Raw genomic sequence first — 27,533 nt, forward strand, 5'->3', positions numbered from 1 at the left:
ATGCCCCTACTCTACTTGCGCTACATTGATGACATCTTCATCATCTGGACTCATGGAAAAGAAGCTCTTGAGGAATTCCACCATGATTTCAACAATTGCCATCCCACCATCAACCTCAGCCTGGACCAGTCCACACAAGAGATCCACTTCCTGGACACTACGGTGCTAATAAGCGATGGTCACATAAACACCACCCTATATCGGAAACCTACTGACCGCTATTCCTACCTACATGCCTCTAGCTTTCATCCAGATCATACCACTCGATCCATTGTCTACAGCCAAGCTCTACGATATAACCGCATTTGCTCCAACCCCTCAGACAGAGACAAACACCTACAAGATCTCTATCATGCATTCCTACAACTACAATACCCACCTTCTGAAATGAAGAAACAGATTGACAGAGCCAGAAGAGTACCCAGAAGTCACCTACTACAGGACAGGCCCAACAAAGAAAATAACAGAACGCCACTAGCCATCACCTTCAGCCCCCAACTAAAACCTCTCCAACGCATCATCAAGGATCTACAACCTATCCTGAAGGACGACCCATCACTCTCACAGATCTTGGGAGACAGGCCAGTCCTTGCTTACAGACAACCCCCCAATCTGAAGCAAATACTCACCAGCAACCACACACCACACAACAGAAGCACTAACCCAGGAACCTATCCTTGCAACAAAGCCCATTGCCAACTCTGTCCACATATCTATTCAGGGGATACCATCATAGGGCCTAATCACATCAGCCACACTATCAGAGGCTCCTTCACCTGCGCATCTACCAATGTGATATATGCCATCATGTGCCAGCAATGCCCCTCTGCCATGTACATTGGCCAAACTGGACAGTCTCTACGTAAAAGAATGAATGGACACAAATCAGACGTCAAGAATTATAACATTCAAAAACCAGTTGGAGAACACTTCAATCTCCCTGGTCACTCAGTTACAGACCTAAGAGTGGCTATCCTTCAACAAAAAAGCTTCAAAAACAGACTCCAAGGAGAGACTGCTCAATTGGAATTAATTTGCAAACTGGATACAATTAACTTAGCTTGAATAGAGACTGGGAATGGATGAGTCATTACACAAAGTAAAACTATTTCCCCATGGTATTTCTCCCCCCCACCCCACCCCCCACTGTTCCTCTGATATGCTTGTTAACTGCTGGAATTAGCCTACCTTGCTTGTCACCATGAAAGGTTTTCCTCCTTTCCCCCCCCTGTTGCTGGTGATGGCTTATCTTAAGTGATCACTCTCCTTACAGTGTGTATGATAAACCCATTGTTTCATGTTCTCTGTGTGTGTATATAAATCTCTCCTCTGTTTTTTCCACCAAATGCATCCGATGAAGTGAGCTGTAGCTCACGAAAGCTTATGCTCTAATAAATTTGTTAGTCTCTAAGGTGCCACAAGTACTCCTTTTCTTTTTGCGAATACAGACTAACACGGCTGCTACTCTGAAACCTGAATTAAGCATATGTGTGTTTCCAAGATTAGAGCCTTATTTTGTATTTTTGGATTCCTCAGCTGTACTCTGCTAACCTAATCATCACCACCAAGATTATTTATAGTATTCCAAACTTCTAAACTGTATTAAGGCATATTTTAAAGTCATGTCTTAAAAAGTCCTGCATTCTGAAAAGTATAATTTGAACTATTTTTACCAGCATTTGTCCACAAGCATAGTCAATTTTATTAAACATATATGTTTCTTCCTTTGGTGACAGCCCAGCAGTGCCTGAAATGACTGGCAGTGCCTGAAATCTGTTGAGCACAGCATATCTCTGGAACTGAGGCCAGTAACCATACCAGGGGCCAGAACCCCACACACAAGATTTTTGTTTTGACTAACCAACTAATTAAATACTCAAAATGGGTACTATTTACAGATTTGATAAAGACTTGCAGAAGCAAGGACAGGGAGCTCCAACAACTATCATGGTAGTAGAAAAGAATTGAGTAGGGCTGACAGGCAGCTTAGTTCTTTATGTCTGCTCGTGGTGTGTGGGGCAACAGAGATTGCTTGTGCCTTCCCCAGAGGGTACCACCAAAGGAAAAACTCTCTAACAACTGTGCACTGGAGCACACAAACACATACAGCCAAACAGACATGGGCCATACCCGGATCTGCGGGTAGTGATCAATCTATTGGGGATTGATTTATTGTGTCTAGTGTAGATGTGATAAATTGATCCCCGGTTACGCTGCCGTCGACTCTGGAACTCCACCACGGCGAGATGAAGTTGATGTATCTTAGATCGACTTAGAATCATTTACTTCGCGTCCTCGCGATTCCACGCCACAAGGACACAAAGTAAATGATTCTAAGTCGATCTAAGATACGTAGACTTCAGCTAGGCTGTCCTTGTAGCTGAAGTTGCGTACCTTAGATTGATTCTCCCCCCCCCCAGTGTAGACCAGCCTTGGGCAATCATTTGAAAAATAACTGCCTAAAATCATCCATATACAAGGGGTAGGAAGTGTCAGCACTTCATCTTAGATTCATAGATTCATAGATACTAAGGTCAGAAGGGACCATTCTGATCATCTAGTCTGACCTCCTGCACAGTGCAGGCCACAGAATCTCACCCACCCACTCCTATGAAAAACCTCACCCATGTCGGAGCTATTGAAGTCCTTAAATCATGGTTTAAAGACTTCAAGGAGCAGAGAAGCCTCCCTCAAGTCAACCATGCCCCATGCTACAGAGGAAGGCGAAAAACCTCCAGGGCCTCTCCAATCTGCCCTGGAGGAAAATTCCTTCCCGACCCCAAATATGGCAATCAGCTAAACCCTGAGCATATGGGCAAGATTCACCAGCCAGATACTACAGAAAATTCTTTCCTGGGTAACTCAGATCCCATCCATCTAATATCTTGTGAGGAGGAGGAGATGTTAGTCTATGGTGTAGCTTCCTCATCAGCTCTTCTCTCCTGTTGGTTGAAAGATTCATCCTGAGATGAAGACTGACTTGGAGGGACAGGAGGAGCAAGTGATTGATGCCTCTGGCACTCTCCATGGGTCTAGCTGACTGCTTTGGAGAATTATTGCTGATAAGTAACCCAGAGGTCCCTTTATGGCCATTCAGGATGGGCCAAAAAGAAAAACAGAGGGGCATCCAAGACTGGTCATATCAGGAAGAATGTGCAGTGACTTGAGTCTGCCTGTGCCTGTAAAAATACTCTGTCAGAGAAGGTGTCAGGAGAGGTAGCTCTGGCTTGGTAATCAAGCAAGCTTTGAACAGAAACAGGAGAGTCAGAGGAGTTATCTTCATAGTCCAAGGGAGAGGCAGGGAGACATGGTGTTGAATCAAGTTTGTTTGTCCTTTCTAAGTGATACCAGGGAGCAAGTCGGCACTGGAGAATGACATGTTACCAGGGACAAATGAGTCTCCATCACTAAGATTCTTTCCACATCTGTTAGCAGAGGGGACTTGGGTTCATCTGAGACAAACAAGTTACAAGAGAATTTAAACTCCTGCGGTACCTGGAAAAGCTATGCAAGAACAGGGCAATGACAAGTGGTGGTACCAAGAATGACCTTGGCTTTATTGGCACCAGTCAGTTTGTGGTGTCAGCTTGGAAACTTCAGATAGAATGGCAGAAGCCACATATGGTACCAGCTTCTTCACAGAGTTCTTAGCATAATGTTCTTGGATGATACTAGAGAGTGGCTTCGGTACTGAGCAATACTGGATACCATGGGACATAGAAGTACTTGAAGCCTTAGCTGAGGAGGGGCCTTCAGTGTCAGGAGAGCTTGGAGTCCCAGTAATACCTTTTCTGATATGTGAGGTTTCCGTAACAGCAGGTCTCTGAGGTGACTTAAGCTTGTTGGCATTGATTTCTCTTTGAGAGGATCTGGAACTCTTCTTTTTAGAAGCCTTGGTGTTATTCCCCCCCATGGTTCTGTCCCACATAGGTCTACTAAGTGAGTAGTCTGCAGAGTCCAATGAGGCACTGTGGTCACTAGAATACCACTGCACGGAAATGGGGGGTATCTGGGCCTGGGTCTGAGGAAGGTTGAAGGGAGCACTCCATCATGAGAAGCCTAAGCTTTATCTCTTTATCTCTAGGTTCTTTCTAGACCTACTTTATAACCTGAATAAATTTTATACTTAGATGAGACATGGATCCCTAAGTAGTGGATACAGTGAGAGTGACTGTCACTAACTAGGATAGGATCCCAGCAAATGAGGCAGCATCTAAATCTAGAGGATAAAGGCATAATCCAAGGATAGACTCCCTGAAAAAGAAGCAGGTTTCAGAGTAGCAGCCGTGTTAGTCTGTATTCGCAAAAAGAAAAGGAGTACTTGTGGCACCTTAGAGACTAACAAATTTATTAGAGCATAAGCTTTCGTGAGCTACAGCTCACTTCATCGGATGCATCCGATGAAGTGAGCTGTAGCTCACGAAAGCTTATGCTCTAATAAATTTGTTAGTCTCTAAGGTGCCACAAGTAATCCTTTTCTTTTTGAAAAAGAAGAGAGCCCAGAGGGGGGGATACTGGGTGTGGGGGTTGGGGGGGGAGAGAACAGGAGTCTCCCAAAGAAATATTCCTCCCCAAAATAACCCTACTAAAACTACTAAAATTAGTAAGAGCTAAAAGGCTAACTAAAAACCTAAAAATAACAACTGTGAAACTAATAAAGCTATTCCCTAAAGGTAAATAAGGTAAAAAGCAGGCATCACAAGATGCTCCATCTCAGGCTGAAGCAGTTGAGGGCATCTGGGGGCAGTTCATGTGTCTCTGCGCTATATACCCTCAGTACAGGTTGCAACGATAGCTAAGGTCAGGTGAGGACTGAATGGGCACTGACACAGAAAGCCTCCAATCAAAAGTGCACCTGAAGTGGACTATCCATAAGTATATTACTTGAAGAAATACAAGTTCCTTTTTAATAATTCACAGTGTTTTGATAATTAAATGTTGTTTTAATAAAGATGAAGGAATCAGGTTAAAAGCAGCTGAATAATTTTCTGTTTAATTTTAAGAAGAGGCCATGATGCACAGCATTAAATATTTCCACAACCATATAAGGGAGTTTTCCAAACCAGAAATATGTTTTACTCTCCATTAAAAAATGACATGCATTATAGCAGTTGGGAATAAATTTGACTACAACTATTTACAGTTTTTGTTTATAAAGCACCTGGAAGCTCAAGCTTACTGAGTGCATCCACAGGAATGCTCAAGCCTTTCTGCTGTTTCCCATTAAACCTAAGGACAGCTGAATGTGTTCACAGTTCCACAAGGTTCTTACCACTAAATAAAAATTGTAAACATTTTTCATAGCTTTGCTTTGAACTAGATTTAAAAAGATAAAATGTATTACATGAGTACAAACAGGAAAACTAAATTAAAGTTAATGCTATATCAAAAATAATAAAGCCTCATTGCTGAGGTTTAATTCCATGATTTGAACCCAACTTATGTCAAATAAAATTATTCAAAATGCATTTAAGCGGATGATACAAAATGACAAGGCTATAACAGCAGAATATATCTAGGTTTTCATTCCTCACTTTAGCTAAGAAAAACATCATAGAATTATAAAATTTAGGACCTGTTTAGTGCAATGTTTATCATCACTTTCTTTACAAACTTGGTTCAGGGTTTCTAGTGGAGCATACATATTCTGTTGATTTTCTCTTTTATTGAGTAATATTGTTTTTATATCTAAAATATTATGTTTGTCTTACCTTATATTCCCCTATATATGGGCAACAGGATAAAAACTTCAAAACATAGTGATAGCTCCCATTTTAACTGTAGGTAGAGTGAGCACCACACAAATCTCAACTTTACAATACAGCTATATTTTGCTTTATCGTAAAATTATTCAGTCTATAGAAAATATTGCAAACAACACATAGTTTAATTACAATGACACAATAACGATAGATTTTTGTGATATCCTTTGATCAAATATGTGTTTCTACAGTATTTTAACTATATTTCCCTGGTTTGTACATTTTGAGGTTTCACAGTACTTTGTGATTGGATAATTAAATCTTAGTACATAATCAAATTAATTTGGAACCTTGCTACATCACAAGTCACAGCAGAAAGCCAATATTGTCACTAATGACATAATAATAGAAGCTTTCCTTTAATTTTTATTGAAAAATTAAGAAATTCACCACATGTGCTCATTTTGTTAAATTGCCGCACGAGGCAGTAGATGTTGCCTTTTTAGTAAACCAAACTGTAGGAACAAAAGAATGACTACTGTAAATTGGAGATCAGATATATTTTCATTGTAAAGCACAACTACGTTTTTTTGTTTGATTGATTGGTTTTGAATAAGAAATAAATACTGAGTACAAGATATTGTAGGGATTATTCTTTGGTAAAATATAAATTATAGGAAATTCTTATTATTTTAATATTATATTGAGCTAAACTGTTGTGTAAAAATACTCACAGATATTAAAGTGTTAACTTAAGCAACGTTGCCTTTCCTATTGTATCTTGATCCAGGAAACATCTATCTCTATTAAAAGGACAAGAATCACGTACAGTATAATTCAGTGAAGTAAGACTATCAACATTGTGCTGTATTTGTTTCAGCAGAGGCTGCTCTAGCTATAGGCAAACTAGGCACTTGCCTTGGGAAGCAAATTTGGTCTTGCCATTCCCCAGTGAGAAGGTGGGTTTTTGTTTGTTTAATTGATTGGAACTATTTTTCTCTCTCCTGTTACCTGTAAAGGATAATTGAGAGAGAGAGAGAGAGTATCACTCCTTCCTAGAGTTCGGTTTTACTAGTAACTCAAAAACAAAAACACTACAAAAACTTCAACCTGCCTATTTGGCTGTCCCTAAGATTCGTCTTTTGAGCTATCCAGGACTTAACTCCCTATCCACTTTATATCCTTTTTGAATCACCACTTTAAGAAGGGTATCAGATCTTAAATATCTGTTTTCCGCCACCAACAATTTAAATCACTTTCACTTTTCCAATGGATGAGAAAGTTCACTATTCATTTTGACCAAATCTTTATCACAGTATTAAAATAGCCAACCTTCTTTGGTGCAGTTTGTTTTGGTTTCATCACTGAAGTCTCCACAGTCATTGTCACCATCACAAGCCCAATGACTTGGTATGCATTTGCCACTGGAGCATCTGTACTGATTACTGGAGCATGAGTGAACACAACCCAACTCATCACTCCCATCGCCACAGTCGTCATCTGTGAACATTCAGAGTCAACATGAGGAAAAAAAGCACCAGACCAGCTTTCAATGGTGCTAAATCTGAATAGAAGCCCGACCCTCATGAGAAATGTTAATAAATGGATGCAACAATGCTTGCATTTACTGTTTTCATATCTGCAGTGTCCTTGAGAAGAAAACAGAGAAGTGATAGCCAGTATGCTAAAGTTCTATATATTGCTTTCTTCTGCTGGATCATACCAAAACCAGTTATGTCACTATGAGCAATTCCCTGTCCTGTCTTAGCTATAGAAGGTGGTCCTTTTATGCAATTGGGTGTAAAGACTTGTGTTTTGGTAAAGACAGGACCTTAGTTTTATTCCCAACAAAGTCATGCATTAGACTGATGGGCTGCAGATAACAGTTTCAGATAACTTAAGGTCAGAATTAGCCTTTTAAAATAACACAGTGGAAAGGCTCTCATTACACATTTAGAAACAGATAGCTGGAGAAAAAGATACTAATTAATTAATTAAAAGGGGGTTGAAATGGGCTTCCTTATTTCTATGCTGTCTGATGATTCCTGTAATCTGTGATTGTGATTCCCAAGAAAGGGAAAGATATTGCATTAAACACTAAAGCTCATTTTGCACACTTGTCCAGCCAAATATACATTCCACTGATTATTTTATTTTAAGGAAAAGCTCTGATTCTTGGTCATTCCTATTACCAAATATTGTCTCATATTGCATTCTATTCTAATGTAATACAGTATATTTGCAGTGATGTTCAGGTTTAATTCCAAGAGCAATTCTTATTTCTACTGCATTCTCCCAGGTGTGTGGCCTCAGTTTCACAACTTTTAATCTTAAATCAGTAAAATAAAGCCATTAGATTTATTTTATGCAGGGCTCCATGCTGGATTTACTCTCAGTCCCAGTAGGAAATGAGTATTTTGATCAAAAGTATCCCCAGCCCCTTAATTAAATCAGTTTAGAATACTGAACATTTGCTACTTGCCTGAGTCACAGTGCCATTTGCTGCTAACACATCTTCCATTTTTGCATATAAATTGAGTTAGTGGTTCGCAGGTTGGGAATTCTGTGAAGGATATGAAGGTATCCAACATGAAATGTGTTAATGACTATACCAGATTTAATTTGTATCCCAGTTATTTGTGTCCCCTCCCTCATACATGCAAAAAGGCAAAGAAGAATCATTAAATCACTTGTTGAAGTGGCCATTACTTCAGGAAGATAATTTCAAGATCTTTTAAATGAGTGTCTCCTAGTTACTAGAAGGGAAGGTTAGTCATTTGCTGCTGAAGGACAATCAGTAAATGCTGTAGTGCTATCAGAAAAAACAGACACTATGGAGTTTTACCAGCTAATCCAGTTTTCTTTAAATGAACAACAGCTGGAAGCAGCACCATGCTCTGCTTCTCTAAAGTGTATGCAGATGTTTCAAAAGTGCTGTTCTCTCCATGAATACAGAGAAAAGTAGGGTTAAAAACATCCTCTTAGTACTTTTTTAAAAAAGAAAGGACAATGAAATCTGATATGATTTACTTAGTAGAAAAAATCTGAAAATACATCTTTCTGCAAAGATATGAGTTTTCTTGAATAAAGTTATAAAAATGCTATTCAGTACCTGAAAACTAAATAGAAAAATTACTAACTCTAATTCACTGATTTGGGTCTGTTTGAGGAGTAAGGTGCTACTCAGCATGAGTAAAGGCACCACAACACAGCTATAAATTAAGTTACTAATTCAAAACCTCTATGAGGCAGAAGCAATATTGCACTGCGCTATCACATACAAGATTATATTCTGGGTACTTACGCAAAAGGTAAAAGAAAAGGGGAGCAAAAAGGTGCAAAGGGCTTTTGCACTGAGGGTCAGTTAGAATCATGATGCTTGTGCTTCTTGAGTGCTTGAGAGTCCCAGGGGCTGCAGAGTGGGAGCAAATGATGCATTGGCAATTAGGAGGGACAGGAGCTACTCCTAGGCAAAACCCATTCCCTCCCCTCCGTTACCCAGCACACAGAGAGCTTTCTGCCTGACTTAGCACTCTGCAGGCATGATGATTCTAGCTATATCTGAAGTAAATTTAATTGTAAAGTTACACCCTATCCTGTCAAATGTATGCATCATAATATTAATGATGAAATATAGCCTGAACTGTGAGAAATTACACTTTCAAAAGTTCACTTTTATCATAAAATGTTTGATTGCAATGTAGCTGCTAGAAAAAAGCAGGAAATGAAACAACTGGAAAATATAGAACTAATACAAAGGGACATGGAGACTTTCGAAATACAAGTAGGAAATAAACTGCTCTGACAGTTATACACCGCAGGTCACCATTAAAGAGAGAATACTTACGAACAGTTTTCACATATATTCCAGTCAAGCTATCAGAAAGCCAAAACTCTGGAATATGTATAGACCTACAAAGTAAAGGCTCAGCCACACTACAACTCCAAGTCTACCCATGTTTTTCTAATACTCTCATCCAATTCTGGTTAGAACGAACAGTTGAGTTGTGCCCAGAGTTTTATTTTCATAGCAATACCAAGTGTAAACCAAGTTTGTGTATCCAGCGTTACCATAATACCACATACCATTAGCTGTGTTTGTATCAGTGCAGTTTGAAAAAATCTGGGTAACCACCCCCAAGTAGGGAATAGACCGCATGAAGGATATGCATATCAAGCATCACCATTAGCTAAAGGAACAATGGAATCTACATCCCTTTCTACGCTGGAATATTTTGTTGCTGGAACCTCAGCCACAATTATTGAATGCCCTATGTTCACATAGACAAAAGAATATTTACAAAGGTGCATAAGTGCTGCCAGCAACACTGAAACTGAACTTTCTTGGAGCAAGTCTCTGCACTTTTGTATCCTGCATTGGCTTACTTCACTTCTGCACCTCTACTGCATAGAACAAATGTTGGTGATGCAGTTGCAACATTGCATTTGGTCCTCCCAGCAGCAACCCACAATGTTCCTGCAACTCCTTCAGGGACTACTATGTGAAGAAACTCCTGTAATTCCAATTACTTTCTTGTTTTAAATTAGTACAACTTCTGTAGTTTTTTGCATACAAAATTTCTATTTCATATAGTACAATGCATGCAGTATTCTTGGTTTAAAAGAAGTAATATTTTATACAATACTGATACATTTTTTAATAAATGTATTTCAGACATTAACAAATGCTAATTTATATATTTCACATTTTATTTTATTTTTAAATCTCTACAAGTGTGGCTTGTTATTCTCCAAAAAACCCTGCTTCAGGTATTGATATTAGTATTCATGATATATTGGTACCACAATAAGAGGGGGTGTTGCATGTGGACACAATGAACACAACAGGCTTCTAGTAGTCCAGACTGCTAGTGTTTATATAATGAACTGTTACAGGAGTAGAGAAGAACTGTTGTAATTTATAATATTGCACTGGTTATGCAGTGTGGACAAAGCATAGATTATTATATTGCTAACAGAGTTTAAACTAGGAGAAAAGAAGCCTAGCCAAACTAGTTATACAGGTTTAAAAGGGAAGGGAGGTGCCCATCCACATACTGGTCCAGGCCTCTTGCAAAGACAATCCATGAGCAGTTGTCACAATTACTAATTCAGCATTAATTATGTAGCCTGTAGAAACAGACCATGTTGAAAGTCAGTCTTGCAACCAACAAGCTCAGCTATATCTAGGGTGACCAGATAGCAAGTGTGAAAAATCGGGACAGGTGGAGGAGGGTAATAGGCACCTATATAAGAAAAAATCCCAAATATTAGGAGGTGTCCCTATAAAATCGGAATGTCTGGTCACCCTAGCTATATCATAGATAGGACCTAGAAAAAACTATTTATTGGCTAACTGACAATGAAGGGCAATAATAAGTATAGGATATTTACACTAAGGATGGAAAGGAATTGTTTGAGACTACCCAAGAGTATAAAAAAATGGGATGAAACTGTGCATACTTGTTTCTTGGCAAAACAAGAAAGCCATTTTCTGGTTTTCTAAATAGTGTGATCTATCAGACAATGAAATAGTCTTCCAATAGATATTGTGACTTCTGAATTCCTTTAAAACTCAGCTATACAAATAAATTGAGACTGTATTGTAGGAAATAATCCTGCAATGACAAAGGAGTTCTTTGTTTTTCTAAATACACACAAGTTTAATAATATGCACTATCTTCTTATGATTATGACTTGTTTTAATCACTGAATTTCTGGATTTAGATTTACATGTGTTGCTGTCTTTTGTAGCTATGCCTATTTGAATTTTGATATCTTTTAAGGAAGCAAAGTGAAAGCAGTGGGCTTAAGCAGAATCAAAGATAAAGTAACAAAAGATCAGAAGAGGTGAGAGAGTTGCATCAAGTAATCAATACAACTGGAGATCAGAGAAAGTATCAACAGACTGAAAAGAAGCAGCTGTTTTCGTGGTAGAAAAGTAGAAATGCGGATGAGATCACTTTTGTCAATTATTCCTGGAGATTTTGTATCTTATTACCTAAAGACGTCTGTTTTTTGTTGTTGTTGTTGTTGTTGTTGTTTTTTCAGGGACCAGCACATCTCTGCCAAAGTTTGCTCTGAGATAAATGAAGATGTGCTAATGGCATGGGAATTAGTTATGAACATGCTTCATGCATTTCAAGTTTTCTAATTTAGCTTTACTGAAGTCTTAGATATAAATATTATAGAGATCATACTAATAGATCACTTTTGCAAGATGCGTTCAACCTGTACATTAAAACTAGATTCCTATATTTTTTTCCTTTTTCAAACACATATCCTTTCAAAACTAACGAGAAGTCTGGAGGCACCTTCAAGACTAACAGATTTATTTGGGCATAAGCTTTTGTGGGTAAAAAACCTGCTTCTTCAGATGCATAGAATGACTTGGAGCATAGAATTGGATGTATGGAGCCTTTCAAAACTGTGTTCTATGTTATGTTCACCTGTGAGGCTAAGATAAAGACACAGAAACTAATTAAAATGAATTGAGATGGGATCTTCCTATCTGAACATCAAACTCAGAGTCCTCTGTGGCAAAAATTTCCTTGATGACGTTATTTATGAAGGAAAGCATAGCTCCTCCTTCAGGAAGACCCAATAACCTTATATTAAATCTTTTTTTCTCTATTTGCCAGGTTTTTCAATTGATTTTGCACTCTGGCAATTTCAGCATCATTTTTTATTGATTTGAGCATGGGCTTTAGAGTGTCTGTCTCTAATGCCCCTGAATCAGTGTGCCTCCTCTTGAACTTTTTCTTTGATGTCCTGTATGTCATCTTTATTATCACACGTGTTATGCAAAGAGCCATTTGCTCAGTAAGGAGACTTACGCCTCTTGGCATTTGTTTTAGAATTTTGTGGGGTTTCTGTGTTGCAGATTTAGATTTCCCATGAAGAACTTCCTCCACTCTGCCAGGGAACTGGACAGGGTGTGAGGAACTAAGTCCACATCGGAGCAATAGGATAGTGAATCCTAATAAAAATCAGTAACTTTACCTTTATTTTTCCTGTAAAACTACTTCTCTGGATTCTTGAAAGTTGCTGTATTTGTACTTTGGAGGTGACGGTGTGGATTAAATTGATCCTGGTACCAATTTCTGATCCTAACCACCAGACACACTCTAATTTTCAGCCCTCCACCATCTTGGGAGAAATAACCTTCCTCTGAAGTAGCAAAACTATGATTTTGTGTAAGTATCAGAGTTGCCAATTTTGGTTGAGCATATTCCTGGAGGTTTCATCACATGACATACTCTTTAATTAAAGATTAATCTTTAATTCCTGGAGACTCCAGGACAATCCTGGAAGCTTGGCGACCCTAGTAAGTATATGGAAATTGCTGAATCAACAGGGGGAGCCAGATTTCAGAGTAGCAGCCGTGTTAGTCTGTATTCGCAAAAAGAAAAGGAGTACTTGTGGCACCTTAGAGACTAACAAATTTATTAGAGCATAAGCTTTCGTGAGCTACAGCTCACTTCATCGGATGCATTTGGTGGAAAAAACAGAGGAGAGATTTATATACACACACACAGAGAACATGAAACAATGGGTTTATCATACACACTGTAAGGAGAGTGATCACTTAAGATAAGCCATCACCAACAGCAGGGGGGGGAAAGGAGGAAAACCTTTCATGGTGACAAGCAGGTAGGCTAATTCCGGCAGTTAACAAGAATATCTGAGGAACAGTGGGGGGTGGGGTGGGAGGGAGAAATACCATGGGGAAATAGTTTTACTTTGTGTAATGACTCATCCATTCCCAGTCTCTATTCAAGCCTAAGTTAATTGTATCCAGTTTGCAAATTAATTCCAATTCAGCAGTCTCTCCTTGGAGTCTGTTTTTGAAGCTTTTTTGTTGAAGGATAGCCACTCTTAGGTCTGTGATCGAGTGACCAGAGAGATTGAAGTGTTCTCCAACTGGTTTTTGAATGTTATAATTCTTGACGTCTGATTTGTGTCCATTCATTCTTTTACGTAGAGACTGTCCAGTTTGGCCAATGTACATGGCAGAGGGGCATTGCTGGCACATGATGGCATATATCACATTGGTAGATGCGCAGGTGAAGGAGCCTCTGATAGTGTGGCTGATGTGATTAGGCCCTATGATGGTATCCCCTGAATAGATATGTGGACAGAGTTGGCAACGGGCTTTGTTGCAAGGATAGGTTCCTGGGTTAGTGGTTCTGTTGTGTGGTGTGTGGTTGCTGGTGAGTATTTGCTTCAGATTGGGGGGCTGTCTGTAAGCAAGGACTGGTCTGTCTCCCAAGATCTGAGAGAGTGATGGCTCATCCTTCAGGATAGGTTGTAGATCCTTGATGATGCGTTGGAGAGGTTTTAGTTGGGGGCTGAAGGTGATGGCTAGTGGCGTTCTGTTGTTTTCTTTGTTGGGCCTGTCCTGTAGTAGGTGACTTCTGGGTACTCTTCTGGCTCTGTCAATCTGTTTCTTCACTTCAGCAGGTGGGTATTGTAGTTGTAGGAATTCATGATAGAGATCTTGTAGGTGTTTGTCTCTGTCTGAGGGGTTGGAGCAAATGCGGTTATACCGTAGCGCTTGGCTGTAGACAATGGATCGAGTGGTATGATCTGGATGAAAGCTAGAGGCATGTAGGTAGGAATAGCGGTCAGTAGGTTTCCGATATAGGGTGGTGTTTATGTGACCATCGCTTATTAGCACCGTAGTGTCCAGGAAGTGGATCTCTTGTGTGGACTGGTCCAGGCTGAGGTTGATGGTGGGATGGAAATTGTTGAAATCATGGTGGAATTCCTCAAGAGCTTCTTTTCCATGGGTCCAGATGATGAAGATGTCATCAATGTAGCGCAAGTAGAGTAGGGGCATTAGGGGACGAGAGCTGAGGAAGCGTTGTTCTAAGTCAGCCATAAAAATGTTGGCATACTGTGGGGCCATGCGGGTACCCATCGCAGTGCCACTGATTTGAAGGTATACATTGTCCCCAAATGTGAAATAGTTATGGGTCAGGACAAAGTCACAAAGTTCTGCCACTAGGTTAGCCATGACAGTATCGGGGATACTGTTCCTGACGGCTTGTAGTCCATCTTTGTGTGGAATGTTGGTGTAGAGGGCTTCTACATCCATAGTGGCTAGGATGGTGTTTTTAGGAAGATCACCAATGGACTGTAGTTTCCTCAGGAAATCGGTGGTGTCTCGAAGATAGCTGGGAGTGCTGGTAACGAAGGGCCTGATGAGGGAGTCTACATAGCCAGACAATCCTGCTGTCAGGGTGCCAATGCCTGAGATGATGGGGCGTCCAGGATTTCCAGGTTTATGGATCTTGGGTAGCAGAGAGTTATTCAAATGCATGAGGAAAAATGCAGTTTAAAAACAAGGATCAGTCATAGCAACACACACAAAAATAGGAAATAAAATATGATTTTGTCTCTCTTGAAAAATAATATTGCATACAGAGACTATTGTAAATTATTTAATAAAAGTATGATTGGTAACAATGTTTTTCACAGTAGAATCCTACAGTATACTCATGCTTCGCATCAAATTGTGATATAAAATGACAAGTGAAGCATTAAGCACATTAACTACTGTTTATAGTGCTTGAGTATGAAACTACAAGAGGATTAAAATGTATAAGTGAAGTGTAAAGTCTGACCACACTGAAATATTAAGAGGGAACAAAGTGGATACTGAAAAAGTGACACAAGAAAAATTCAAGATGACCTGACAGGATGACACAACCAATACCCTTTGCAAGACGTTATAAAGAATGTCATAAACATGAATAAATAAATAAATAAATAAACTGAAAAATCAAAAAGCATAAAACAGCTAGCTGAACTTGTCAGATGAACTACTGTATTAACTGTCATGTAATAGTATGATGTCAAATTCTCTTTGTTACTTAGACCCATATGTTCCTTTCCCTCTCTCAAGCAAAGCAGAAGGTACCCGTTTGATGAAAGTCAGCAAAAGTCAGGTTATTTGAAAGCCTGCACAGAGAGGAAGTGTGGCTACGTGATACTGTCCCTTACCACTGTGCAACTGTCCTAAGACTCTCACACCATTTACATAGAAGAGTCACATTAAATATGCAGAGAGGTTATTGACTAAATGTAGAGAGAGTGGGGAAATAAACTATGAAAATATATTCTTTAATTTAAGTAAATGCTACACTGATCAGCTTTCAACACTTTTATATGCCCTGTGAAACTTGTCACAGTAGTCACAGGATTGCAACTCCCTGGGGAGTTACCTGTGCTTCCAGGGCCAGTAAAGGAGTCTAAGGTTATGTAGAACCACATCAGCTATAAGTCAGGGATTGTGCAGTCTGTATCCACAGATCCATATTTTGCAGCCACTCCCTTTCCTCCTCCTCTTCCACATCTGTCCACTGTAATCAGTGCAAGTCTACAGTATAAATGCAACCATTCTGAATCAGCAGATTTTAAGGGAAAGTTTCTTGCTGTACATTTGTATGAAGGAATAGTGTTTACAAGCTAAGATGAAAGTAAAGAACAGTTTAGTCCACAATTTTCTCATCTAAAAAAATCCTTCATTCTGTACTATTGTATTTTATCTTAGTTTGTCTGAGAGACACTAAACAAATTAAAGTTGGATTTTGCTTCATATATGCACCTTTTCAAATGAAGATATTCCCATGAATTTGTATTAAAATGACAAATAACTACAGAAAGTTTTCAAATACATCAGCTTGCTGAAATTTAAAGTGCATGAAGCTTCAAAATTTTTATATTTGCCACACAAACTTCAAGGGTTCTCTTTTGAGACACCAATCCTGCACATACTTATGCATATACTTAATTTTAGACATGTGAGTAGTCCCATTGAAGTCAGTGAGAGTACTCATGTGCTGAAAGTTAAACACGTGCGGGTATTTTCAGGATTGAGACCTGAATTTTTATACCTCAGCATTTTTTTTAAATACAACTACCCTGTTTACAAGTGTGGCATACCAAAAATAGAAAAATTAGGAATAGCATCTGCTATTCCTTATTTTAATTTCTGCTAACAATTATACACAGGAACACAAAGAAAGAGAGTCTCCTTAATTAAGCATCTGTTACCTCATTCTAGGCACAAATAAAGATATGCTCGTAGAATTGAACCCTCAGATAGACCAATATCCAAGGGTGCAGTATATGTGTTTTTCTTACCATATGTTCACTTGCATGAAGAATGCTGAGTGAACAAGCGTTCAGCATCATAACTTTTTAAGTGCTACGAGGACAGAGATGAAAACAAATGGCATCTCCTAATTAACACATTACCTTTCCTCTCATATCTGCAGATTTTCAAGTAAGGTGTTAAAAATAATTTGTCAAAGGTTCAGCATCTTGTACCTGGATGCTAGAGATATGCAAAAATGCTAATATTTCTAATACCTAGATTTGGCAGAGGCTCAAGGGACTTCTAAAAATACTCTCTATCAGCAAATGTAACTTTAAAAGCACCACAGGTTTTACCTTAAAAGATATTCAGACTTGCCTCTGCATTCAAATAGTTTTCTTTTGCTTTTTCAAACCATGTGATTGATTCTGAAGTAAATAATCTGAATGATCAATATTATGCTGTGATGCTCTATATCTTGGGGAAACATTCCACACCCCCAAGTTCATCTTTATAAAATGATAGTGTGGTATCCAATGCAAAATTTGTCATGTTGGGTGTCTTCAGAAGGCTCATGATGCACTGGGCATGGTTATTATAGTGATGTTATAGTCATTGTTACAGTAATGTTATAGATTTTAATTTCATGTATGTAGTTATGAGGCTGAAAATGTATCCTCATGGTTTAAAATAAGCCCAGGCAAAAACTCTCCAAGAGCTGAGAGGCAGTTCACACCTCATCAGGGCATGTATGGGACAAACCCAGCCCAGTCTCACAGGAACAAAGGACGCTGGCCTAGACAGCAACAAAAGAATCTGTTGGACTGTCAAGGGAATCACCCTCCTTCCTTTGGTCAGTTTGGAACATGATAAAAGGGAGATACTCTTTCTCTCTTCCACCTACATCTACAGACACCACACCAAGCAACTGAAGCACTGATCAAAGGGGAGAGCCTAGCTGAAGAGCGACCAGCCAGTCTGTGGGGAAAAGCATCTAAGTTTGTAAGGGCATTGAAAGTATTAAGATCAGTTTAGAATGTGTTTTGCTTTTATTTCATTTGATTGAATCTGACTTGTTATGCTTTGACTTATAATCACTTAAAATCTATCTTTATAGTGAATAAATCTGTTTGTTTATTCTACCTGAAGTAGTATGTTTGGTTTGAAGCATGTCAGAGATTCCCCTTGGGATAAAAACCCTGGTACATATCAATTTATTTGTTAAATTGATGAACTCATATAAGCTTGCAGTATCCAGCAGGCATAACTGGACACTGCAAGACAGAGGTTTCTAGGGTTGTGTCTGGGACCGGGGATATTGGCTAGTGTCATTCGATTGCACAGTCCAAGGGGCAGCTTACATGCCAGAGGCTGTACGTGAACAGGCCAGGAGTGGCAATTCTCACAGCAGAGCAGGGTAAGGCTGGCTCCCAGAGTCAAAGATTGGAGTCACCTAGCAGATCGCCGGTCTGGATAACACCAGAGGAGAATGTCACATATACCATACCGGCTTTCAATTTACCTTCACTACACTCAGTGAGGAGGGTGAGAAGGTGAGAGAAAAGAAGGGATGAGTTAGAGAAAAGTTAAAAAAGAAAAAAAGAAAAGATTAATGCATTTGATTTTACAATTCCACCATCCTGTAAGTTTTTCCATGATACCAACTAGGGCCCTGACTCTGCAAAAACTTACACTTCAGGCATATGAGTAGGCCCACTGAAGTCAATGGGTATCATAGAGGGGGGCTAGCTGCATAAAAATATCCTTTGATTGACTGAATCAGCATGCTCAAGTCTTTGATGTTATTGTCCTGTAGAGACTGGCTGTAATCAGTATTGTGTCAAAGTAGGAATTATATGTTTAATTTCTAAATTTTTTATTTGAGGGCTCATGTGACAAGAAGACACACACTCTCTCAAGATACCAGGGAGACATGCTGCTCTTGCAGACAAGGGAATCGGACACAAGGTTTGATCTCTGAAAGCATATGAATGAGTAACTTTTTTTGTCTTATGTTAAGAGAAAATGAAAATAACTTGCCTAGTTAGACTTTAGGCAATGCAAACTTTAGGTAAATTAAGGGATCTGTTTATTTTTGCTTAATACATTTTTCTCTATGCTTTTAATTTTCTTTTCTTTCTTTTTTTTTTTTTAAAGAGAACTGCTCTGTTCAAAGAATTCACACTGTTTTCCTTCCCCAAGGATAATAATTGCACAGACACATAAGGGATTACCCAGCTACAAAACTCTGCAGTTTTAAAGGCATTTAACTCTTGTTCAGTCTAAAGGGCAAAGATTGGAGAATCGTATCACAAGGAGATGTGTTTCAGACAGCCAAGGAAGTCATCACACAGTGAGATTCTGAAAGTCCAAGGGGGAGTAAAAGTAGCAGGTGGCCCTAAAAAGGTAACAAGGATGTAAGCCTTAATATTACTGAAAGCTAACAAAGATTCTCTAGAAGCTCAAGGAATGGAGACCGACATTTTGGGAGTATAAGGTTCTGAACGCATTTGAAGTTTATAAAAGGACCATGTTGTCTTCATGTATTTTGTATCTGTATATGCTGAATGAGATGAAAGAGTAGTAAAATCAAAGATAGTCAGAGATCTACCTACTATTGACTAGCTGCTGAGCTGGCACAGGTGTGTTTTTGTTCCAGCTAGTATCTGAAATATCTCACACTCATAAAATGTGCTCCAGACAGTCCTATTCCTCTCTACAAGAGATATAACTGTTATTATATATGGACCCAGCAGAGAAAGGAGATAGACACACACAGGCAGAGCTGATTTAAAGAACAGCTGTCTGTGATGGAAATTTTATTGTTATGACAGAAAAACTTAAACGAAAGCCAATGTGAGGCTATGCCTCCATGAACACAGACTACCTAACAATTTAAAGGGACAGGAAACTACATTACTCTACTCTATTTTAAACCACTTTCCTAATATTTTACATGACTAACATAAAACACTATATAATCTAACTAACATTTGCAGGTGGACTACCGCAGTCTCTTAAATTGCAAGGAATTATTCTATTCCAGGATAGAAACTCACTAACTAAACAACTTATAAATTACTGGTTTTCATACGTTCTTGGGATAACATGGTGATGGTGGTGTTGCATTGTGCTGAAAAACAGGAATTGCCTGTGGTAAGGAAGCAACTAGATTTGGTAAGGAATTAATTCAATCTAAGTTTCTTCCACCAAGTCTTCAAAATTATGAGTTATAACGGAAGGAGGTTCAATTGGAGGAACAGAAATTCTACTGGGACATCCCCGGACTCCGGTACTTAGAAGCAACAACTGACCCATATGCCATTCCCATAAAATACCATTAGATGGTTTTACCATGAGTGAAACAGGTTCCATGCATTTTACATTTTTTTCCGCGAGTACCACATTCCACAGTTGCAAGTCCACACTAAGTCTCTTACTTGAATAAAAATGATGATGAGTCTTACATCAATCAATTTGCATAGCATGGAATTTGGCTACATGTGAGGCAACATCAGGACCCGAGAGGTACACAAAGACTGCTTCAAGAAAAGAGTTCCATGTGATTCTTGGGTAGTAGCATATGGTATGTTCCTGTAGGTAAGCAAGAAATTATCTAATTTCTGCTGATGACTCCAAATGTACTTGTTAGCTCTTAAGGTATACTTAAGTATCTGTTCAAAGCACTCCACTAGTCCATTTGTACCAGGATGGTATGGAGCACAACATTATGTGCTGATGTCCAATTGAAGCTAGGAACTTCTGAAACTCTTCAGAACAGAATTGAGGTTCATTGTCACTCACCAACTGTAACAGCAAACCAGACTGACTGAGGTACAACTATGTCCAATGGTCTTAGTAGCAATAGATGATGTCATTCTGAAAACTTCTGGTCATTTTGAATGGGTGTCAACTACAACCAAAAACATATAGCAATCTAATAGTCTCACAAAGTATATGTGAATACATGCCCAAGGAGTCTGAGGTCAAGATCAGATGAGCTGGGCCAGGATCATGATGAATTTGCTGACATGTAATACAGCATGTCACCTTTCTCTTAATGTCTTTGTCAATCCCCACGCACCAGTCTGGAATCTGGAATATGGATCTGGAATATGGCCTTCATCCATACAATGTCAAAATGACCTTTGTGAAGAACTTTCAAAACCTGAGATTGGAGTGATTTTGCAATGATTACTCACAGTCCCCATAGAATGCAATCTTGAGTAGCAGATAATTCATATTGCTGTCACACAAATTGAATAAACTGAGGATTCTTAGAATCCAGCACTGTACCTTGTAGTACCATTCCCTTTCACAAGAGAAAGCACATCATCCTTAGCAGTTTCTCTGTTGACATGTTTACTAGTGCCTGTCCATCAAATTGAGATAAAACACTTTGTCAGACATTTCTTTGGACTGATGGGAGCTTGGGATGACAGATGCATAAGCCCATCAGAATTGCCGTTTTGAGTCTTTTTATGGAATTGAATAGGATAGGAATGAGCTGAAAAAAGGAATGCATATTGTTGCATGAGAGCTGCAGCTAATGACAGAATTCTATGTTTCATCCAAAAATTGAAAGTAACAGGTGATGATCCATCAGCAAGATAAAATGTCTATCATACAGATAGGTATGGAAGCTCTGAAATCCAAAGATAATGCTGAGAGCTTCTTGCTTCATTTGTACTTGTTCTTCTCAGAGGTAGTAAATGTTTGTGAAACAGCTGGTTTCTCCCTGCCATTAGGGAAAACCTGGGAAAGAACTACACCCACTGCGTATGGTGAAGTAGCACAAGCTAATTGCAATGGTAATGAGACACAAAAGTGCTTAAGAACTTTGACTGATGTCAAGAGTTCCTTTGCTTCCTTAAATGTACGCTTACTCTTTAGTCCATTTCTTCTTTGCTTGTAACAGTTCATGTAAAAGTACCAATATTTCTCCAGATGAGGCAGAAATTTACCGTAGTAATTAAGCAGTCCTAAGAATGAACATAACTGTGACACGTTCTCTGGTGGTGGCACTGGAAAAACTGCCTTCTCTTTCTCTGGCAATTTCCTTCAGACTCTGACATCAATTACATGTCTAAGGAATTGACCTGAAGGTTTGAAAAATTCACATTTTTCTCAACATATTCTCAATCCTTAGTCTTTCAAACAATGCAAGACAGCATCCAAATGTTGAAGATGACCCTCTTGATCCTTCCCTGCAACAAGGATGGCATCCAAATAGAATTGAACGCCATCCAGTCCCTTCAGAATCTCATTCATGGCTTCCTGGAACAGGGCAGCTGCCCAGTGTGACACTGAAAGGCAATCTGTTGCAACAAAATAAGCCTTTTTGCATGTCGGTTTTGAGGTATTTGTGAGATGCCAGATCAATCTCCATTTGTACGTATGCATTGGGAAATCCAATTTACTGAAACATTGTCCTACACTAACAATAGCAAACAAATATTCAGTATGAGTTAGTGGATACTGGTTAGCATAAAACTGGATTCAGGGTCACTTTGAAACCTCTACAAATTTGACAGAGGCATCTTCCTTGATCAGTAGTACAATGTTTATAGTCCACTCAGTGTGTGAAGCTGGTGACATGATTCCAGTGTTCTCTAAAGGGTCCAAATCAGCCCCCAGAGGCTTCAGAGCATATGGCACAAGTCTGGGCTAACGTGATTTTGGCTGGCTGGCTGACTTAACAGTGAGCTTGACTGACACACTGCTCATTTGCTCCAAGGTGATCGCCTTGATCTTCGTACAATTCACCTTGAACTTCTTAAGCCAAGTTCTGCTAAACAATGGTGAATACTTCCCTTCTATCACATACAAGGGGAAAACAATGGATTGTCCATCTATTGTCATTTGGAATATCCCTTTTCAGACTAACTTTTCTCCAGGATGAGTCATCAAAACTATGGCAGTTTCTTCCAGAGGAACTTGTGATAAAGTCTGATGTGACAAAATCAGTGAAACTGCAGCTGCAGTATCAACCTCCATTCTTGTAGGAACTCCTTTTCTTACTCCAGCTTCTGATAACACATACAGTGCTAGGTCAATGTCAATGTCAGTAGCGCTCTTGTCTTTTTCCACATTATGAATTCCTGATTTCCATCTTTTCCTAGGTTCTATCTTCATAGTGTCTTATATGTTTGGTTATGCTGTGTTGCTGATTGTTGAACTGTGAGACAGGTTACAGTAATATATCCTTTCTTCTGGCAGCTTCTGCAAATGACCTGGCATGCTGAGCAGTCCTCCTCAGTGTGGGAAGTTTATGCACAATGGCCACATGGAAATTCCTTATGTTCTTATGGTTCTCTGTCTCACTGATTCAGGAGATGAACTTCTCAGTACACACTACATTCCAGAGAATTCTTCTCTGTAGTTTCCATGGCAATAGCTACCTCAACAGCTTTCTTGAATGTAAGCATTGATACAGACAGTTACTTTTTCTGGATCTGGTCATTGTGTAACCCAGAGACAAACTGATCATGAAGGATATCACTTAATATTTGTCCAAACTGACAATGTTCTGACAACTTTAATCTTGGAGTAGCACCAAACTTTGCTACCAATTCTCCACTTCCCTGATGTTGCGGATGGAACCAATAATATTCTGCTATCTTTGGTAGAGTAGGAGAAAAATGTTCCTGCATTGCTATAGTAATTGTGGCATACATGGCAATTCCAGGCACAGCTGGAGACAAGAAGTTATTCAGCAGTCCATATTCAGTCCATATGCTGAAACTTCTTGTCTGTCTGGAATGCAATTGCAAGCTGCAAATTAGACTAAACATTTGAGGTACAACACCCATAAACTTGCAGTTTTTGCTGAACTCATCAACCTTGCCCACACTAGTTGCCATTCTTCTGCTGGGCTTCTCACTCTCCCAGATGCCTTCACTTCCACAGAGAACTCCCCCCCCCGCCTTTTTTTTTCCTGCTGTGCAGCACTATTGGCACTTGATCTCCCTCTACTGGCTGTGTGCTTATACTACAGCCTTTGATTGTACTTGGGCTCCTTGTGCTGGCTGTGGACCCTCAATACAAGCTAAAACTGCTTCTCTCTCTAGATTGCTTCAGAACAAAAATGGATGCCCTCCCCTCACTATTCTGTCTTTGCAGCAACTAGGCAGCAGAAAACTTCTGCTGTGTTCTGTCTTTAATTGCCAACTTTCCCCTCTCTAACTGGCTGATTCTAATTCTGATTCCTAATGCCTCTCTAACTGGCTGATTCCAGCTGTACCTGAAGCAAAATGCAGCAGCAGTCTTCCACCTTCTGTTTCCAGGAGAACATTTTTCTTCCTTTTAAAAAAAAATTATGTGCTTACTTTTTCTTCTTCTTTTTCAGGCAGTAGGAACCACTAGACACTCCTAGGAAAAAAGATCCTCATTGCCAATATTTTATATCTGGACCCAGCACAAAAGGAGATAGACACACACAGGAGGAGGTTTCAGAGTGGTAGCCGTGTTAGTTTGTATAAGCAAAAAGAATGAGGAGTACTTGTGGCACCTTAAAGACTAACAAATTTATTTGAGCATCCTGATTATCACTAAAAAAGGTTGGTTTTTTTTGTTTTTGTTTTCCTCCTGCTGATAATAGATCACCTTAACTGATCACTCTCGTTATAGTGGGTTTGGCAACACCCATTTTTTTCATGTTATCTATCTATCTATCTATCTGTCTACTGTATTTTCCACTGCATGCATCTGATGAAGTGGGTTTTAGCCCACGAAAGCTTATGCTCAAATAAATTGGTTAGTCTCTAAGGTGCCACAAGTACTCCTCATTCTTTTTACACAGGAGGAGCTGATTTAAAGCACAGCTGGTCTTCTGTGGAGACTTTATTGTTCTGGCAGGAAAAATGAAACTAAACCCAAAGTGAGGCTGTTGCCTGAGTCTCTATTTTCACTTACCAGGGATTGATGCTGCTATGATCAATCAGGAGGGGTTGATTTAGCAGGTCTAATGAAGACCCACTAAATCAAACACAGAGCACTCTCTGGTTGACTTGGGTACTTCACCAGAACAAGAGGAGTAAGGTAAGTTGACAGGAGAGTGTTGACGCAGCACAGTGTAGACACCACAGTAAGTCGACTTAAGCTATGTCAAGTCCAGCTACAATATTCACATAGGTGGAGTAGCGTAACTTAGATCAATTTACCCCAGTAGTGTAGACAAGGCATGAGTGAGCACAGAATTATACACTTTATTATACAATTTCAATTATACACTTCTCTCTCTCTATTTTACCTATATACACATAGAATTGAATACAGCTATATGACTACTATTTATTATACTTCCATGTATATTCTGTACTTTTAACAGTATATCTGGCATCACTTATTATTTGTCAGGAAGCTAGTAGAGTTTCTTTGAGTGGGCAACTAATAGTTTATATGTTTCCATTTTGGAAAAAAAAAACCTTTTAGTTTTAATAAAAAGTGAAAGGAAAAAGCCAGCACAGTGATGGAAAAGTACTAATGAAAGCCATAACCATGCCAATGTGATCAAATAAAAAAGCTATTTTTAAAGAAATTTTTGGCAGTTCTAAGTCAAGACTTGTGACATGTAACCTTTTAAACTTTTTATTGAAAAAAAAATCTAAAAGCAAGAATAGAATCATTACTAGACTAATGCCTATACAGGTTTTGGGACAAAAAGGAAAGGATAATGAAGTTTAAAATTAAAATATGCTAAAAAACCATGAGAATCAAAATAAGAGCCCCTAAAATTGGCAATAAAACATTTATATTTCTTTTAATAAAAAAGTGTAAATTAAAAGAGGTCCTGGACAAAACACTACAGAAAGCTGACTACACTAATGACTATGAAAAGTTTGAAGCAATGAGAAGTTTCAGAAAACATAAAATAAAACTGCAATGATAACACTTTTATTTTAGCTTTATTTTAAGTAAGAAATATTTAATATATTTTAATAGTGATTACAGGTGGAATTTTCAGAAGTGCCTAACAAAATCAGATGTCTGATTCTTATGGAAAGTAAATGGTATTTCAGTTTCTAACTTTCCTAGGTGCTTTAGAAACTCTCACTCCAAGTTTACATGGTTAGAATTTCTGAAGCAGTCAATAGCTTACAAGTATTTTCAAATACTCTCTTCAAAGACATTTTCTTCTTTTCATCAGTACTAGATTATCAATTCTTATCCTCCCCAAGTACGGTATATAAATTAGCAAGTCAGCAATTATATCATTATTATTTAGTGAATAGGAAGCATCTTGACAGAGCTTCTTGCAGAAAGCACATGACATGGCTGCTTTGAGACCTATACTAGTTACTTGTGAATAAGGCTACATTTTAGTCACAGGTATTTTTAGTAAAAGTCATGGACAGGTCACAGGCAGTAAACAAAAATTCACGGCCCGTGACCTGTCCGTGACTTGTACTATATACCCCTAACTAAAACTTGGGCCGGGGGCTGCGGGTGCTGGGGGGATTGCCCAGGACTCCATGGGTGCTGGTGTCACAGTCACAGTAAAATTGCCCCATGGAAATGTCCAAGTCACAGTAAAATTGCCCCCCATGGGGTCCCCTCGGTAAGCACCACCATTGTATATTGCTAACGCCTATATATGCATATGCATGGGATAGGATTTTGGGAGGGGTTGAAGGTGTGAGCATGGAGCAAAAGATTCCTTTGCAGGTTTTGAGAGGCCGAAGGGGGAGGAAGGGAGAAAGGAACAGGTTAACTCGACAATCCAGCTAGGTCTGAAGATAAGAAACTGACTCCAGTCACCCAAGGCCAATGCACACAAGCAGACTCTCTGATGCCAAGAAAAACGGGACCCTGTATTCCAACCCCGACCAGCCGTGAGAAAGGAGAATTGAGCTGAACTGAACTGCAGGGTCTATGAAAACTAGTGAGACTACAAATGTCAGCAAGTGGGAAAACAACAGTCTTGCATCCCTGAAACCGGTGTGTTTTGGGAAAGCTGAGAAAGCCATGGAAAGCTAGTTTGGACTTGTACAAAGAGCACAGGAGACAGAGGTCCCTGAACAAAATGCCCCAGAAGAACCCAGGGCTTAAAAAATCCTCTCAAGACCCAAAGCAAGTCAGAGATCAACAGCAGACCCTGGCCGGCCTGTGCACAGGACAGAACTCTTGCCCACCCTTCCCCCTCTTCTTCTGACGTTACACCCGGGCTTGGCCAGCCTCGGGTCGTACGTGTGTGAGTATGAAAGCGGGTGAGGGCTCAGGCACTAAAGCTTTCTTCTTTCCTTTGAGTGATGCAAGGAGAAACCAGCACTCACTGCTGTTATTTTTTTAATAAAGCTTTAAAACTTAGTCACTTGGTGTGCTCCTTCATCTCCTCCCCTAAATATCCTGCAGCCTCAACCTGTTCACCTGACACCCCGAGCAGATTGGTAACATAAATCTGTCACACTGGGGGGTGGGCCAGGACCCCTGCAGGTGCTGGGGGGGGGTGTTGGAAGCTCCCCGGAAGCAGCCTCTAGGGGCAGGGAAGGCCAGGCGGGCTCTGCGTGCTGCCTCCACCATGAGCTCCAGCTCTGCAGTTCCCATTGGCCGGGAGCCTCCCTCCTTCTCCCCACCCCGAGGTAAGCACTGCCCCATAGCACTGCCCCCAACCCAATCCTGAGCCTCTTCCCACACCAAAACGCTGATGGCCCAGGGACTGCCCAAGTGTTTGGGCAGCCCTGAGCCAGCCACATTGGCCATTGCAAAAGTCACAGAGGTCATGGAAA

General features: G+C 39.6%; 1 protein-coding gene across 1 annotated transcript in view; it reads right to left on the bottom strand.

Moving 5' to 3' along the window:
• The window catches only part of LRP1B (LDL receptor related protein 1B), a 1,336,604-nt gene that overhangs the window by 538,155 nt on the left and 770,916 nt on the right, over window positions 1-27,533 (bottom strand). The window contains exons 19-20 of the mRNA XM_043505072.1: window positions 8,185-8,265; window positions 7,035-7,202 (exon numbers count right to left, since the gene is read on the bottom strand). Coding sequence (XP_043361007.1) covers window positions 7,035-7,202; window positions 8,185-8,265 — 249 coding nt within the window. The remainder of the gene's footprint in view (window positions 1-7,034; window positions 7,203-8,184; window positions 8,266-27,533) is intronic.

Source organism: Dermochelys coriacea, chromosome 11 (assembly GCF_009764565.3).
Source record: "Dermochelys coriacea isolate rDerCor1 chromosome 11, rDerCor1.pri.v4, whole genome shotgun sequence".
In the NCBI taxonomy this organism is placed as follows: Eukaryota; Metazoa; Chordata; order Testudines; family Dermochelyidae; genus Dermochelys; species Dermochelys coriacea.